The sequence below is a fragment of the Rhyacophila brunnea genome, unplaced genomic scaffold, assembly GCF_057557595.1.
Source record: "Rhyacophila brunnea isolate RB1 unplaced genomic scaffold, BYU_Rbru_1.0 scaffold_9, whole genome shotgun sequence".
Taxonomy (NCBI): domain Eukaryota; kingdom Metazoa; phylum Arthropoda; class Insecta; order Trichoptera; family Rhyacophilidae; genus Rhyacophila; species Rhyacophila brunnea.
The window spans coordinates 13,748,484-13,766,862 of record NW_028233361.1 but is presented as its reverse complement, the minus strand read 5'-3'; the positions used below and the strand labels follow the sequence as shown (position 1 = coordinate 13,766,862).

At 33.5% G+C, this 18,379-nt stretch overlaps 1 protein-coding gene across 1 annotated transcript; it reads left to right on the top strand.

The window, feature by feature from the left end:
- Window positions 1-843: 843 nt before the first annotated feature.
- Window positions 844-18,018, top strand: LOC147063281 (UBA-like domain-containing protein 2-A). Its single transcript, XM_085959889.1, has 4 exons — window positions 844-1,036; window positions 9,159-9,236; window positions 13,996-14,229; window positions 14,857-18,018. The coding sequence occupies exons 1-4, from the start codon at window positions 926-928 to the stop codon at window positions 14,884-14,886; spliced, it is 453 nt and encodes a 150-aa protein (XP_085816015.1). The 5' UTR covers window positions 844-925; the 3' UTR covers window positions 14,887-18,018.
- The last annotated feature ends 361 nt before the right edge of the window (window positions 18,019-18,379 follow it).

The following is an 18,379-nucleotide window of genomic DNA, read 5'->3' as shown; positions in this document are numbered from 1 at the left end:
CAGAGCGGCTTAGTTGGCCGGCTATAACGATCATCCGAAACTTGCCGAAACTGTTTTTCTACTGCTAAATGCGTTAAACCATTACAGATTAAGTAAATATTATATTTTAAAGATTTAATTCTTGATTTCAAATGATTTATATTGTTTGATAAGGATGAATTAATAAAATAAATTTTGCAACTCAAAATGTAAACCATAGATTAACAATAAGCACAGGACATTAAAATAAAATGTTCCCTATAGGAAAAAAAGTAAGAGATTTTAAGGAGATTTTTGAATCGAAGTCGACAAATCAGTTATAATAATATATTTTATTCTATGAAATCTGCTTGAACGTTTTTTCAAGAACTTATATGTGTGTGTAAAGTGGTCACTGAATACTTTGCTCTTTAATACATATTTACCTACTGATAAATAATATAAGAACCGATTTCGATTTCAGCTTCACAGACAGTCGAATGATAACAAACTTTATATGTTGGTTTCATTTTTGCTAAACATTTATATTGTAATATATAATATCAGTTTATGAACTATATGCATATATAGGTACTAGCTAGGTATTTAGTTTTAGCATAATGAAAATATCCAGCATAGATTTAAATTTCAAACAACCGCGGGTTTGTATTAATTCAAGTCATTGTCTTACAGAATCCAATTAATTTATTTTTAATAGGGACACGACAATAATAATTAATAGGTTGGTAGTCTACTGTATCATTCTCCATTATCCTTGGTCGCGGTATTCATCCGTGGATAGAATAGAATATTATTTTTGTGCTCGAATGTATAATAGTAATTATATTCAAATTGGGATTTATCCCGACGTGACGTGGTAACATTGCTTTCAAAATAAAAACACTACGTAGAGTTGTCGGGATAAAATTTATTGTGCTGTGAAAATAATAAATAAATATAATCTAAAATGGATACAACACTTCGCGAGCAGGTTATGATTAACCAATTCGTTCTAGCTGCTGGATGTGCTAGAGATCAAGCAAAACAATTATTACAAGCTGCACATTGGCAATTCGAGGTAATTCGGTTCCTTCTACAATCTACATGTAAACAAACATTGGTCATGAAATGGCTGCTTCCTTCCTTGCGGTGGTTTTGTAATCGTATAGTGCTATCTCTTTCTAGGCGCACATCCTCGTGCGTTTGAAAAGGATGGATGCTCCAATTTTGTCATAACGTTTTGCAAGGACATCGAAATTTACGATTTTATAAACTACGGAAATGTTGTTTATTTTTAACTATTGCTTTTGTCTCGCGGCGATGCCCGAATTAATCGTTGCAAAATAATTAGATGCCTCTGTTTACATTTATGAAGCCATTCGTAGAAATCTGCTATGTTTGTCAACACTTTTAGCAATGTGTATTATTGACCCCAGATTTTTTAAGCCACAAGGTCAGAATACCAGATCTGATGAAATATTGATACAATGCCCAGAAATACTCCCGTTTCATCCCTAATTTTCTATCCCAATTTCTAATCATCATATTAACATCATTTATAATGTTAACATTCATATAACAGCAATATCCATGGCAAAATGTTGACAATTCTTGACATCTTGTTTTTTTTCCGACATAATCAAAATAAACAATGGGTAGGTAGGTACGAATATGTCATTACGTTTTGCAAAAAACAAATATTTTGTTTATAAGAATCCGTAGCAATAATAAGTAATTAATTAAATTACTAACACAATGCTTTTAATTAATTTTGTAATTAACGTGTTAATTTGCATTTGAAAAGTAATTAGCAAAAACACAATTAATAATTGCGTTAACAATTAGTTTTATAACCAACAACTTTCTAAGTACCTACTTACCGACTAAAGTCTTCAGGTGAGAAGGAAATTGAATGACATGACATTTTCTTTTTGTATTAGAACAATAATAATTAACAAAATGAGTGTCCAAAATAAATTAATAAATATGTTTAAAATAATAATGTCATTAAAAAGGGATCCCATACAGCATAATATGTATAAGTTTTAGGAATTTTAATGAGAGTTATCTATTAAATATAATACGTATTTTTTAAAGGTATGGAGTATGATGGTTATATTTTTCCTTCCAGTGTCAAAAGCCATTTTCTTCAAATAATGGGGCTATGGCTATTGTGCAAGTAATTGGACAATGGCCATCAGATTTTTTTTTTACATCACAGTATTTGATTGAGGACGTGACCTCGATTATGGCAGACTTCTCCACGGTTTGGCTCCACTTCCATTGTCATTCAGCGGCTCGCATGGCCTGTGATATTCATCATTTGATCCGTCCACCTGAAATAGGTCTTCCTCGTCCTCTAGACCTCGTCAACCTGACCAAATACATGTTTTACCAGCAGGCCTATTCTAACATATCACTTAACATCCAAAAAGAGCTATTTGTGATTAAATATATCATATTTATCACTTTACGTATTCAGGCGGTTAATTATGTAAATAAGTTAACTCTCTGAACTGTCAAAAAGTGCAATTTTTTAACAGCCCCTCTTAACTGTGTTAACATGTAGAGCGAGACAGTATGTCAATTTCACATATTGAGTATTGAGATGCAAAATCCGACTGCTTTTAAATAAGATTACATCACAGCCGCCGTCTTAATTTATAGTTCCCTGCAGCTGTCAAATATCGAGTGGCTAGTAGCAGCTAGTAGTAACATAATATTTGTTTTACTGGAATTATTACGTTTTGTGTTGCAATCGCACTAATAAAATTGTAGGTTGTGTTGATATGTCTGATGTGTCATTACAAAATTCTTGTGTTCTTTCTTGTGATTCTTGTGAATTTTCATCTACTTGCTTGTAAAGTAAAAATTGAAAAAAAATTAACTTCAAATTTATTACCTACAAAAACAATTTAATGAGAGGGGTGTGATTGCATATTTTTATATAATAAATCAATACCCGGTACAATGTTGAAATGCTAATTCGCAGGGTTTGCTCCAAAGTTTCAGTTAAAAGATACGACCTGTGTTTATTTTTTATTACCTGTAATGATGAAAAGCTGTTTCGCATAGGTATGTTGTCTCAAAAGGAATTATGATTAACAATGCTGCTTTTGCGATTGACAGATATTCTTGCTGTCGCCTTATCCAAAATTCTGCAAGACTTTTTCATTAAAATCGACTTCAAGCGAATTATCTGATCTAATGTCAATCAATTCTTCTTGAGCTGCCCACGTAATATGACCAAATTTTAAGGATTTAGCAAAAGTGTTCTTATGTAATTATACGTTTGGTTTGGTATTCATTTAAGTTCTGGAAATAGGTGAAAAATCGTTGTGATTCGACAATGTATAACACTTTTAATTGAAGTCGAGAGTGATATTTCATTGGTGGTAAGACACTCTCAATCAAGCATGAAAACATGTCAGTGCATCCTCGATTAATACCTTTTGACCACGAAGAAAGTTTTTTTAGAATTGTTTTAGCTTGAAGTTTGATATTCAGAATTAAAATGTTGATATCTTTTCTCTGAAGAGAAAGATTCAATTCATTTACTAATCCGCCAAATATGAAGCAAAACACATCCATTTTTCATCACTAAAAGTGGGAAGAAAGATATGATATTTTGTCATGAAGAAAGAGGCGAAGTTCATTACTAAGTTCTAAAATTCTTATCCATATTGGATAAAGTATTGTGATCGTGTAAAATGTCGATCTCTCGAGATATTGACTGATTTGTATCAGGTATCGTCCAGTGATCATGTTATGATTTTTGTTTTTTCAAATACTGAAATATTTCGCGGCTCCCTGGCAGGAGCTCCACAGCCCCCAGTTTCAGAAGTAGATACTGGGCTATATGACCAAAAAATTGGAAAGAAGAATACACAAACCGAGAGAGTTTGTCACGAATTTTGCATTCGCTGGTGATGGACTTGTTTGTTTATTTGGTCATCCTCAAGCACAGCAATGGTGCATGTCTTAATTTTTTAAACGGCGCCACCAACCAATATATAATGTTATCTAGTACTGCAGACCCCACTAAGTGAGGCAGGGCAGAAGAGATGGCTGGGTTGCTCAGTTTACGCAGGTCGAGGCTTGATTGATTGGTGATGCCACTCAACCCACTTACCTATCTATTTTGTTATTGGTCCGATCGATCTGAAATTTCCACTGATCGCGGCTGGATACCAAATAGAAATATAAAAAAAATTGCATACGATATACTTTCCAATATAACGAAAGGCAAACATTTCACTACTTAGCAGTACATGGGTAGTGCGGTGAGCGGTGTGCACTGAGCAATGCCTCGTAAACCATTGTGAATTCCACACCTCACTACGCCGCCTCCTGCGGGCTCGCTCATTCATGAATGTTATTTATTATTATGATAGTCCATAATTATTATGTTTCCACCGTAAACAGCAGTTAATTAATTGTTAGTGCTTCAGGCAGACAATGTTACCTACGGAACGTCCTGATTTCATAATAGATCCAACGTTCGCTGGACATTTTCCATGTCATTATTTCGATCCAGAAAATGGGTGTTTTGTCATGCTGCTTCCTTCCTCCGCCATCTTCTCATACTTTCTATCATTTTTACATCAGTCAAAGGAGTCATATAAATATTTAATAAAGGAATGGCGACCACATGTGTGTCAAAATAGAAGTGTATCGTCCTCATACCAAATCGGTTATAAAATGGACAAACTGCATGATTCAAACTTCACATATCATAAAATGTGTGTGATTGTTGAGTGTTTATTTTGAAAATAGCAATAACAAAAACAGTGGTGTATACTTTCACGATGTACTCATCATATTTTTTAGATAAGGTTAGATTACTTGCGACAACATTTGCATGTACTCAAAATAAAAGTGCCCAGGCTGGCGAGTGATGACATTACGTGCCCGCTGACAGAAATTAACTAACATTAATAATAATTAAGCCACATGTTACCGAAAATATCCCAATTGTTGAGATTAAGAATAAAAAATTTGCCACATCTATTAGCATGTAAATTTCGTAATTAGCGGACGGTTAATTAATTAATATCACCCGTTTCTCTGGTTAATCCAATTCACTATCGTATCCAGAAAATTATCAAATTTTCTTGCCAAGAGCTACTTTGATCATCTAAAACTCCATAGATTTATCATTTCACACTACAGTAGGCCTCTACTTGATTTATTCGTTCCGAAGATTTTCGTGTACCTATGTCAATAAATCACGTAAGTTGAAAAAAATCATGCAATTTTTATAATAATATGAGCTACTTTCAAAGGATAGGTGAAAATAAAACGGACCTACATAAATACATTTTAAAATTTGTTATTAATATATTATGCATTATTTATTCTGATGTACATAATGCTTCATGGCTGCCGTGTCTGCATTAGATGGCCATTCGATATAATTAGCATGTTATTCAAATGTGGTAATTAAATATTAATTAACTGGTCCACAGTGAATGAGTTAAAGTACATAGTGGTCTAGTGTTGTTTGGCTTGTAGATGCAGCCTTTTTCTTTTCTTCATAAATGATAGTATAGTATGCAATACCATCATTCATTGCGTTTTGCAAATCGTTCTGGATCAGGATATCAGAGGATCTTGAGCCAGCTGATCCAATATTGATCATATTTAAATATTCAGCCATCTTCTTGGTTTCAAATTTCTTCGGGTGTGCAAGGCACGTGTCAGTGCTATATCTTTCTTTCACTCTCACAGGAACATAAGATTTTATCGAAGCACAAGTGCAGGGAAACAAAGTGCCACCAAATAAATAAAAAAAACTATTCGCAAGTAAGTAATATTTTTATACTTAAGTACGAATTCACATCCTTAACTGGCCGACAAATATTAAAGTTCATAGGTGTAAAAACTGTAAAATATCTAAAATCACGCCATAACTTTAAATATTTTATAGATAGAAGAATATTTTATCTATTATGGTTTGAATTCTAATGGATTTAAGTTTTATACTATTCCATTTGAGTCGTTTTTTGCGACCCTGGTTTCGCCTTTCGGCATCTTCAGGCACTGTGTACACTCACCAAAAACGGTTTGGTTACGCAGGGTTTAAACTACCGATCTGCAATTTGTATTCATAATTCAATGAAAACAAATAAGTACCACTGACAAAGTGTGATGTGCTATATTTATATTGAATCTCCACAGCCCACCTCCACTCTTTGCCAGTGCAACATATGTGCAATGTAGTAGTGAATTATACCACGGATACCACGGAAAGTGATACCATTAAGCAGATCCAAAATGCTGCTCCATACTATTTTTAGTCTTGGTGAATGCATTAGCTACTCCATTCTATTAATGTGTGATTATCAAAAACCTTCTTGTATAGAAGTGGAGCCCAAACGTGTGAAAGTGATGGCAAAAAAAGACCATCACAAACACTAATTTTCATACAAATCTGATTAATAGTTATATATCCAATATATAAAAATTAATATTTGTTTGTTTGTTCGTATTTTATGCGCTGCCATACCGTTCATCCGATTGCGATAAAACTTTGTCAACTTATTGCTTGCACTTGCGCGAAGAGTATAGGCTATATCTTATATATAAAAATGAATGTCTGTTTGTCTGTCTGTCCGGTATGCGTTCCTATACCATTCATCCGATTGCGATGAAATTTTTGTAAGTGGTTGTATGCACACCCGCAAAGGTTTCTGAATTAGAAAAATCATCATCTTCTTCTTCATTCTATTTTCTTTTATTCGTATGGTTCCAATACCATTCATCCGATTGTGACGAAACTTTCGTCAGTTATTGTATGCACACCCGCAAAGGTTTCTAAATTAGAAAAACCATCTTCTTCTTCTTCATTATATATTCTTTTATTCATATGGTTCCTATACCATTCATCCGATTGCGATGAAACCTTTGTCAGTTGTTGTGGTAACACCCGCAAAGGTTTCTGAATTGGTACAACCATCTTCTTCTATTTGTATGAAATTTTGATCAAGTGTTGTGCTCACGCCCGCAAAGGTTTCTGAATTGATACAACCATTTTCTTCTTCTTTTTCTTCTATTCTATCTTCTTCTATTCGTATGAGTTCTTACACCATTCATCTGATTGCGATGAAATTTTGACCAGTTGTTGTGCGCACGCCCGCGAAGGTTTCTAAATTAATACAACCATCTTATTCTTCTTCTATTCATATGCGTTCCTATACCATTAATCCGATTGCAATGAAACTTTGGTGAGTTGTCGTGCGCATGCCCATGAAGATTTCTGAATTAGAAAATCATCTTCTTCTTCTATTCGTATGCGTTCCTATACCATTCATCCGATTGCGATGAAACTTTTGTCAGTTGTTGTGCGCACACCTGCGAAGGTTTCTAAATTAGTATTATATCAAATACAAAGTTTGTTGTTTGTTTGTTCCATCCAATTATGATTTTTTTTTACTACATATTAATAACATTAATAACGTTTTCATATTTTGGATTCGATTTTAATTTAGTGTTCTTTTGTTTGACCTTTACTCCTATTAGAATTATTTTCATATTGCCATATTGTATTACACAGATATTCTATATATCTAAGATAAATATAACCACGAAGCGACCCTGTGCGAAGCCGTGTACTTCAGCTAGTATTCTATAATATACTTTCACTTACAAAAGTAACACTTTCATCAAACTGAAATTGTCTTCTATGATTTTATAAGGATATCACAGAAGGCTCCATCTGGAAGAAGTTTCAACAGCTTTGGTTGCTATCGTATACGGTTATACTTCATCATTTATGGCATTACAACCCTTGGCCTTTGACGGACACCCTCTCGCCCAAATTAGTCCATTTCATTAAGGTTTTACTACTGCATATTATAAAATTTTTGATGAAACACGCGTTCGTAAATTTTCGGGCTGCTTAGTCGTCACTGGTGTAATAAAATGTTTGTGTAAAGTGGAGGAGTATGTACTTTGTAAATATCATCATCCTTTGGTCGCTTACTGCTGGTGGCGATGACACTCCATAACGGATTTTAATAACAAAAAATTGTATAAAAAAAGTAATACACCATTGCTACCATAGCTATATAGTACTCCGTTTACTCGTGCACGAATTTACTGTTGACAGTAAGTATTATCGTGTCCATAACAAGAAAATGTATGGGTAAACATGTATTATCTTGCAGTTGCAAGCTTTTGCATGCATGAATCAAAAAAGTTTGGAAGCTTTTGAAATTTCATGCGACAGTAGGATTTTTTCGATCTGCACCCGCGCAGTAGAACCATAGTGGCGAATCTGCTGGCAAAAAAATTAACTACGAACGAATTTTCAGGTTGACCGATGTTCACTATCTGTCAGATTTTGTACCATAAAATGACAACATCGCGGCTCACTCACACTTAATGAATGAGATTGGAGAGACAGTCACCACTTTTACGTGTAAACAGTTATTGTCACGATAGTTTAAAATACGCACTATTGCTGCATATGATTATTTAAATTTGTCATGTAGATATTTGTTATTTCATATTCAATTTTGAACACTCAAATAGATGACCCTTCCAATAGAATTTGTGTAATTTTTCAGTGCGTATTTTGAAATACAAATTTTCATTTTTTTTTTTTTTACATATTTTCACGTTTTATACATGTTATATTGAGTTTTTAGTCCAAAGCATTGGAGCGGACCCTTTTTTGAGTTGCTCCGCTCCGGGACCTAATACTTGCTCCAGCTCTGCTCCGGGTAAAAAGTTTTAACAGGTGTTGTATGTATGCAAAAGTTAAAAAAGTAAAAAAATGAGTTTAATAAAGTTTTAAAATAATCATCATTTTCATTATTAATTCTATTAAACAAAATTTCGACAGCAAATCGTCTCTCATTATTTGCCTCTTCTGTCAAAAAAGTGAGGCTATTTATCACTCGGCAGTGTTGCCATATTTCAAATAATTCCAGTGTTGCAAAGTGTCGAAATATACTATTTTCATTGGGTTTTAGGACGAAAATTTAATAAAAAAAAAACATCCATAGCAGTGGAGCACTACAAATTTTCGGTGCTCCGGCTCCGGGTAAAATCCCATTGCTCCAGTGCTCCTGCTTCGAGCTCCACTCCAGCGCTCTGGTTTTTACTATAAACATTGTATTTACAAATTGAAGCACTGTATTACCTACTTACCTGAATTACATAGTGATTAATATTTCTTTTTTTTTTGTTTTCAGACTGCTTTATCAATATTTTTCCAAGAAGTAGCCATCCCCACAGGAGCAAACGGAATTGCGGCGCCTCACTTCGGACAGGTTTGTATATCTGTTAGTAGTAAAATTTTCTAACTGCCCACCGGTTCCACAGTAATGGTGATTTATAGAGTAGGGAAGTAACTTTACTTCATAAAATTTATATAGCAGAGTTACAGCAAGTTAAAGCATATAATAATAATTATTACCACTAGTGGGCGGTAAGGACCAGGTTGACTACCCCTGGTGTACATGATATGTGTTGATGGATATCAAACGCCGTAAAGTCCACATATTGAAAAAAATTACTTTTGATATACGTTGAATAGAGTATGCAAATCTGCACATTATGGTATACTGCAAACCCCCAAAAGTCCACTGGTTACGTATGAAATCACGTTTCGAAAGATCAATATTTTTTCAAAACACAAAGTCCACAAGCGTATTTTATCTAACCCCATAAAGTCCCTACGGACCAATCACTGACAAACTAGCGCCCTGTCATGGCCGCCATTTTTCTACTTTCAAGCTAAAGATGAACGACGGCACCTATCATTTTCCTTAATTTCTAAACAATTATTACATAAAATGGATGTAGAAATGGATTTTGTGGATCCAGACAAAGCCAGAAAGAGGTCGAGCACCGAAGCCAAGAAGAAAAAAGCCGCCAAGACACAGAAATTTTGAATTTACTTGATACTGAGTTCAGTTTTTGACGTTACAGTATGTTGTAACTTGTGAGACAGGGCCGTATTCGAGCAATGCAAATTTACCCATGTAGTTAATCAAGTCTATGTACTTAAAATTAAGAGTAATATTGCTTTTATTATTCAATGAACTAGGTTATTACCTAAATATATTTTATAATAATTACTGATACCTAAGATTCCGCTCAATTCAACATTAAATAAATTAAATTCTAATGGATTTAAGTTTTTTACTATTTCATTTGAGTCGTTTTTTGCGATCCGGTTTTCGCCTTTCGGCATCTTTGGGCATTATGCGCACTTATCAAGTACACACTGACAACGAATACAGTTAATTCTCACTTAACAGTAAATTAATACAATAAAGTAGCACCTACCTATTAAGTCAAGGATCACGATAAAAATGCAACAAACAATTAATAATAATTATGAATAGTTGAAGTGTGGCAGCATGAAAAAAAAGATTTTACCACAAACCATCTAAAAATATAGGTATACATATCTCATAAAACATAATACGTGATTTTTTATTTGTGCCTCAAAAGACTTGACTTTTTTATTAATATTTTGACCATTAGGAAAATTATGACACATGTTTCAGTGGCCATTACGACGACAGCATTCGAAAACGTATTTTACTTTAAATTTTCTACCAATTTACTATTTCTGACATAAACCACTTACCTAAGTTCGATAATAAGTAAACTTGTTTTGTTTTTATTGATAATGCCAATAAACATACTCCTGGATACGTCCCTTTGAAAATAATAAAAATGGCCGCCCGGATACATATCGAACTGCATTAAGTCCATGCAAAGCTTTTTCAAACCGCTTAAGGTGACGCATCAGTGAAACGCCAAATAATTTTCAACTGTAGGCGCGACGAAACTTTGGACTGGCTCGCATTCAGTGAGAGAATGTCGAGCCAGAAGCACGTCACTTTGCTGCGTAATGGCGACGTATCAATTAATTCTAAAATCGTGTAAAGATGACTAAAAACGTTACCCATTTACTTTAAAAAGAAAACATGTCAATGAATATATTATTATTGTTACTAATAGAACAATAAACAGAACATAAAATGGACGTATGTTGGATTTAAATGACAAATAATATTTCGTTTGACAGGCGTCATTTGCACCCGCGACCCGCAATCCGCGCATCGCCTAGCAACGATCTTTTTAGACCGTGCCTCAACTAATGCATGGCCTTAAAGTCCAACTGAAAATTTATCAAAATTCATAAAGTCCACATGTAATTTATCTAAACTGCTTAAGTCCAAAATAAAAACATTTTTTATAAATGTTGCACTGAAGGAATACCTTCAGGACTTCCTTGTAGCCATCGTGGGTATTAGATTCAATTATCTTACAATATCTCACATGTTACAACCATTCGTATTACAAGATATGATAAAACTGCATTTTTCTCAGTTTGACATTCAGTGGACTTTACGACGTTTGATATGTGTCAACACATATATAAAAAAGATAATATATCACTTCTTCCGCTCAAAGACTAATGAAAATTGATTGTTACAAAAAACATTGATTCAATAAAGAATCTTACCCAACAATTTTGCCTGCTCCACACTCATACCAGCAGTGCTCCATTTTTGTAGCTGGTTTTTTGTGCCCGAATATACAAATCAGTAAAGTTTGCTAATTGACTCCTGATTGATTACTGCACAGGTAGAGTTCATTTCCATATCGTCACCTCAATACTACAACTAGATAACTTGATTTTCACTGTTTTTGAGTTAGCTACTGAATATTATTCTAGATTTCCTTCTCTACAATATCATAAAACTAGGTAAGTCAGAAGTTAATGGGAACTGTATTAATTTTGTGTTATTGAAAGTTAAATATTGGATAACTTTAAAACCATAAATGCATTAAATAAATAAAATAATATAACTAAAATATTTTTTCATATAATTGAACATTATTTAATTGTTCCCAATTAATTGAGCACAATCTTCCATATTTGTTTTAAATAATAATTATAGCCTAGATTTATGTTAATCAAGTATAGTTTAGATTTCATTTTCCCAACAATGACCAAATCAGAGTTATCTATTTGTAGTATTGAGCTGACGATATTTATTTATCTGTTTATCACAAAAGACTTGAGCAGAAGAAATGTATCATGATGACATTTTATTATCTACACACAACATCCATTCAGTAAATTAATGACAACATTTTGTCTCGCAGACGTTCTTTTCTGTTACGGTTTCCTGTATCCGACTCAAAGAGCTTGAGAGTGCTTAAAACTTGCCCGTGTATTATGAACTATTAGTTCTCCAAACTGTCAACACTTAGTTGCTACACATTAGCCCTAACTTTTATTTTCCGAGTGTCAAAACTGCCGTACGTCAAGTTTTAGTTATCGGTCTGTAGCACTAATTTTGACGACGTTAATCATTCTAGAGTAGCGCTGAGATTCCCCCACCTCAGGAAAGTCTCGGGTGTGAAAGACTAGGGTGTGGGCATAATACAACATTAAATCATTTAACATACTTTCAGACTGGAGGTCAGAAGCCTGACTTATGTTCACGAATATGTATCTGAAGTCTACCTGATATGTTGGCGTATCCACATGTATAGATTATAAAATATTATCGAGAATAATTTGTTTTACAGCAAACAAACGTAAAACAGTATTTAATTGTCTGTCAATTATTCTTGGTGGAAAGACATGAATTCGTCAGTTAATAATTAGTTGAGAATGTCTTATTGAAGCGGACAAACCCTGTCAAGATTTTAATACCATTAATTTATTTGGAATAAGTTTTATATATTGTTTTATTTCAATTAATACATACAGACATTTAAAATGGTAGATTTTGACTTTTTATTAATTATTATCAGTTCATAGTTCATAGTGATTGTAAAGTAAAACACCCCATTTGAGAGAGACCCTATTACTCACATGTTATCAGGAGCAAAAAGTGTTCAACTTTGTCAGACATCAATTATTATCAGAGCAATAATTATATATTATATATAAATGTTTGACATCAATAAGCTATGCGATATCGATGTTGTTTGCGAGTACAGATGAGTTTTACACTTTGACTATGATAAAAATATATTTATTTTATGGCTCTCTTGACCTTAATAAAAGAAAACATTTGAGTTAATAATATGTTAGATGCTTCGCACATAGAAAATCGTCTCGTCTGTGACACAGCGATTAATCAAATCTCGTAGGAATGCTGCAACTTTCGTCCATGCACACAGTACCGACAGTGATGCATCGTGACCTCCTGTCAAAATGATAAACATCATTGTATATCTGACAAAAAGCTCATTATCAGTTAAAAATATCTGAATGCATAATCTTTTTGAACGATATTTCTTAACCTGAAATGTCATGTCATTACAATGACCACCATTAACTGAACGCTTGGAAGGCGATTCACCCGCTTTAACATAGTATGGTCTCTGCTAACGGTGACTTTTTGACCTACACACAAGCAATATATATTCTGTGTGCTCCGAAATATGTTGGATGGTGAGTTTTACAGCCAAAAATATTGCAATCATGGGGTGTTGTGGCGGTACATTTGGTTACATGTGTTTTGTGAATGCTGACTGTTTCACATCGACAAATTCGATCAAAAACAAGTTTGTATGTGAGACCCGGCTTAAACGTTATATCGAAATGGAAATCGATTTTATTTTAGAATAAGATATTGATTGTTAGATTTATAACTAGGGAGTATCTTGTGAAACATGATGTGTTGAAATGTTTTATGACTTGATTTAATTAACAGAATATAAACCTGCTTACATCATGCCACAGACATTCTGCAGTCTCCCAACTATCTCCAAAATCAGAACTAATAAATTGACCTAATATTGAAATAATAGTCATTTACGGGCATAGATTCTATTCTGATATAAATTATTGACTTGATGCAAAATGTGATTTCAACAAACCAAAATTGTAGTCATTTTCAATGTATTGATTAGTTAAATAATTGCACAAGCATTCAATGTGTTTGGGATGATATTGCAAAGGTTATTTGTCTTAATCTTTGTCATTAAATAATCAAAAATTTAATTTTACTTATGTTTTTTACGTTGAATTGTTTATGACATTTGCAGCAACTGATGACGCCATGCAACACACCGGCGACACCCCCCAACTTCCCCGACGCTCTGGCCGCCTTCAGTCGTATGACCACAGCCGCCAGCCCCGCTACCTCTGCCGGCCACTCCGTCTCGCACCCGCACTCCAATGGTGCAGGCCCCGGTCCCGCCCCCGCCATGCCTCCTCAGCACTGCGGGGGCACTCCTCCCGACACTCGACACGCTCCCTGCATGCAGTTCCCCGCCACGGTAAATATTCTCTTATAGTTTTTTTCACCAAATTTTGTCAATGAACAGTGTATGAGGTGCATAGTGTGAAGGTATTTAACAAAATTCATTCAAGGATAGATCGTTGGCTAAATTCCGGGGATGGTGAAAAAATACCCAAGGGAAAACATCTCTGTTGCTTTTGACCTAATTACATAGACGTGAAAGGACAAAAATATGATACACCCAGGATGTAAATTGTAGATATATTATATCTATAATAATTCTAAAACTTTCAGCTTGATATCGGTATTCTGACATTTTAAATCAGAGCTGGAAATGGAATGGAAACTGAAACCCTATACATATTGCCACCTGTTTTTTGAGTTTTGAAATTGAAATAAAATATCCATAATATACCTTTATTAACTGGGTATTTTAATTAGGTAAGTAGATAAGTACATTGTTTTTTAAAATAACCAGAATCAGGGTTTTGATTTGATAAAATCAAAGTCCAGAACTGAACTCCACCTGATGTTTCCATGGTTCTGCGACTTAATAAATGTTTGCTAACAGCCTGCCATAACATTGAAAAATCTGTTCCCTGTAGAATAGCGAAAGTGAATCATTTCCGATAATCAAATATGTAATGTGTGTTTTCTTTTTCAGGTTGATGGACAGCAGCGCATGCAAAGATAAGCGAGGTTCACCGTGTTCCGTTGCCAAATTGAATCGCGTTCTTACTAATTTATATTTAATAAAAAAATGTTAAACAGAGCCGCGCCGAGGAGCGGAGGCGAGATGTGGAATCGTTATCGCGGAAGCTTCGAAGCTTTTGTTACGGCACCAGACTGCCCCGACACACTAAATTACCAAATGTTGCTCCGCCCACTTTACTGAACTTATCACTCCCTAGATTTAATACGACTAGATTATTTTGTGCTACCGCAGAAAATACCGTTTCTACTTTTTAAACAATATTTGTGCTTCGATTTTCTCCACCTTTTTCTTTATTAGGATAAAATAATGTTGCATCTTTGGTCTCAGGTATTGGAGTCTTGGTGTCAGCTTTAGATATTTGTTTTCAGATCTTTGCAAATACAATATGTGCATGTTTGATAAAAATTTGATCGATCTGCAATTTCAAAACACGACAATTGAAATTCATCCAGCATTCACTTATCAGTAGTTCTAAACAACTCCTGCACAGCTTGCATAGAACAGATCGACAAACATTTAAATAGCATTCCATCTTATATAAGTTATTCGGCCACGACTTTGAGCTTGTTAGCACTGAACCTGTCTATAACTTTGCTCTACTACAAGAAGCCCAGGACCAAAGATCAAATGATTTTATCCTGGCTAATTAACAAAAAGGATTTCATTTGTGTTAAACACAATAATTATTTACATATCATATTCTTTCGAATGGGCACAAATTGCTCGTGGTTCTCTCAGTTTAATGGAGAACTTACTTGACACTGTACTGTTAGTAGAAAGTAATTAATAATAATATTTATTATTTATCAAAAGTTTCCCAGTCTTGTTTTTTTTTTTTAATTAATTTCAACCTGTCATTTCTGTGATTGACTCAGTGGGTTGGAGACTCGCCTGCGGATTGATAAATGTGGTATAATATGACATGTAAAAAAACATTTATTTTCTGTGATGTGATCCATAATTCATTTAAGAAGTATATTTGTGTTATTGAGTGTGAATGAATGACTGCTGTGAGTATATCGGATTGAATTTTTGGGTAATCGTTATTAGATCTTAAGATCTGTTGTTGGAGTGCGTGGAGATGGCGACACAGTTGATGTTGGTTCATTATTCATATTAGGAATAGCGTAATAACTCATTATACACATTCACTTTTCCTTACGGTAATATCAACGATTCAACAATTTCTTGTCTAAATAGTATTGAAATATGTAACCTGACATGAAATGGATTGATTTGTATTTATCTTGCTGAAATAATGTACACTTTCACTATTCGCAGTAGCTATGTCCCTGATGCTAATATACATTATGTACCAATGATGCATTGAAGGTTTTTTTCAATGGCACTGTTGGGCTTTTCATGTTTCCTAAAAATTTTGTGTTTATTTTTAAATTTTCAACCCATTGGCTACTCAAAATAAAAACAAAAATATACACTTATATGCAGTTTGCAATGTATTTATTTATTGTATGACATTTTTGTATTCCAAAAACCGAGATGTGGTATAATAATATAGTCTGGTATCTGGGTTTTGAGACCAATTGTCCTAACTGCCAACTATCCTGTTGGAAAAAAAATATCATTAACCTCATTAAAATGAATAAAAAAAATTATGTTTAAAGTTATTTGTAAAATATAAATAATGGCGACCGATGATGGTAATCAACCTCTGGTTTAATGGTATTTAACTAACAAACAGAACCGAATTTGATATTTTATGAATATATTATATGTGATAGAAAATGACTTTCTGAATCAGAATTGAGAAAAAAATCAAAAAAAGTAAAAATGGAGGTTATCGACTTTGAAGCCAATAGTCACACAGCAATCAGAAATGCAGAAACTGCAAATAGTGAGAGCATACTGTAAGCAGATAAGTTTGTTTCTGACGTATGGATTTATTATTACAACATAGACTGGTGTTTTTCTATGGCCGATACATAGACTCATCCGATTCATGCAATATTTAGTTATAATAATATGTTTGTAACTATTGTGGTGCAACTTTAGTTTTCGACGCTTTTTCAAAAATGTTTGGTGCAGTTCCTATCGTATTCGGCTGAATCGCTCATTTTACTTTCTGTGCGTCTGCTATTCCTCATGTTTTAAAAAACATTCATTAGATATGTAAATTTCTAATTTGAAATACGAACGACCTATTATAATTTGTCATATTTATTTGTATTGACAATACTATATGAACTTTTTTTTTTTAATAATTTGTATATTGCCAATTAGAGAACAAATTGCAATATGTATTTTAATAATAATTAATCATTGGAGTATAATGATTAATGAAACACAATTTTTCATGCTGTTTTATAGATTTTTTTGAAAATGTTTTACTTTATCTATCCCTTCATTTTTGTTGTGATACATGTAACACTTTTTGGAGTTTTCGTAGGTGGCAGTGAAATTTTTAATCAATAATTAGTGCAAAATAGCAAGATTTTTTGCAATTAAATACAGAGTTATGAAGTATTCCTTTGCTAGAAATTATTTGCAAAAATCACTTTTTATTGTAACCGCAATATGCCGGTTTTCAGAAATGTATTAATGAATATCTTTAAGTTATGTTAATCCAAAGTGAATAATAAATCGTTATGAAAACTGTAAATTTTGTATATTTTATGATAATATCTTGTATTTTTTTGTTTTTTGTTTATTTTCAACCCATTATGTTAGCTTTTTTGTATTTTAAATTACCATTATAGTCAGACTTTTTGATGAAAATTGATCGGTCAATTCCTCACATTAAATCATTTTGTGTAAATGAAACATTGTATAGTAATTATATTGACAAGTACCGCCTGCGAGTACTGTCGACTTTCTAGCATTTAATCGTTTGAAGGAGCATCAGCTCTTCTTGTAAATATGTTGATAGCGTTCATTCAAATCTCATCTTTGGTGAATGGCTATTCATGATCGATGCGAATAATATAAGACGTAGTTTTGTTTTGACTACATACTTTTCTCGATCGATATTTTTTTACGGGCAAAAAACCCGATCGATTAGCTTTGACTCGATGTTTGAATTTATTCAAATAGTTAAATGTACAAGACATTCAAAGGCTAATAGGTATAAGAATAAAGTGGATAAATACAAAAGTTATTTGTTTCTTTTCAGATATTATACCTACCTCACATTATTTAACTATAACGATACAGACCTGCTCTGGCAGATAGCACCATGTCAAAAAACACAGTTTTTAGATATTTGACTTTGAAAATTTTATAAACTAAAAGTGCTTTTATCACTTAGCCGGCTTTCACATCAAAACTGGTCTCGTGTGCCGAACAAACCTTCTGAGAACTGAGATTCAGTGTTGCTTGTGAATACCACGCACATCTACCTAGCGACAGTCGCCCATAGCCTTCGAAACACATTGATATTTGAATGCTGTAATCAGCAAGCCGGTATAGGAATGACCAATTCATAAGTGTTTGCACGTGACTTCGACTCAGAGCC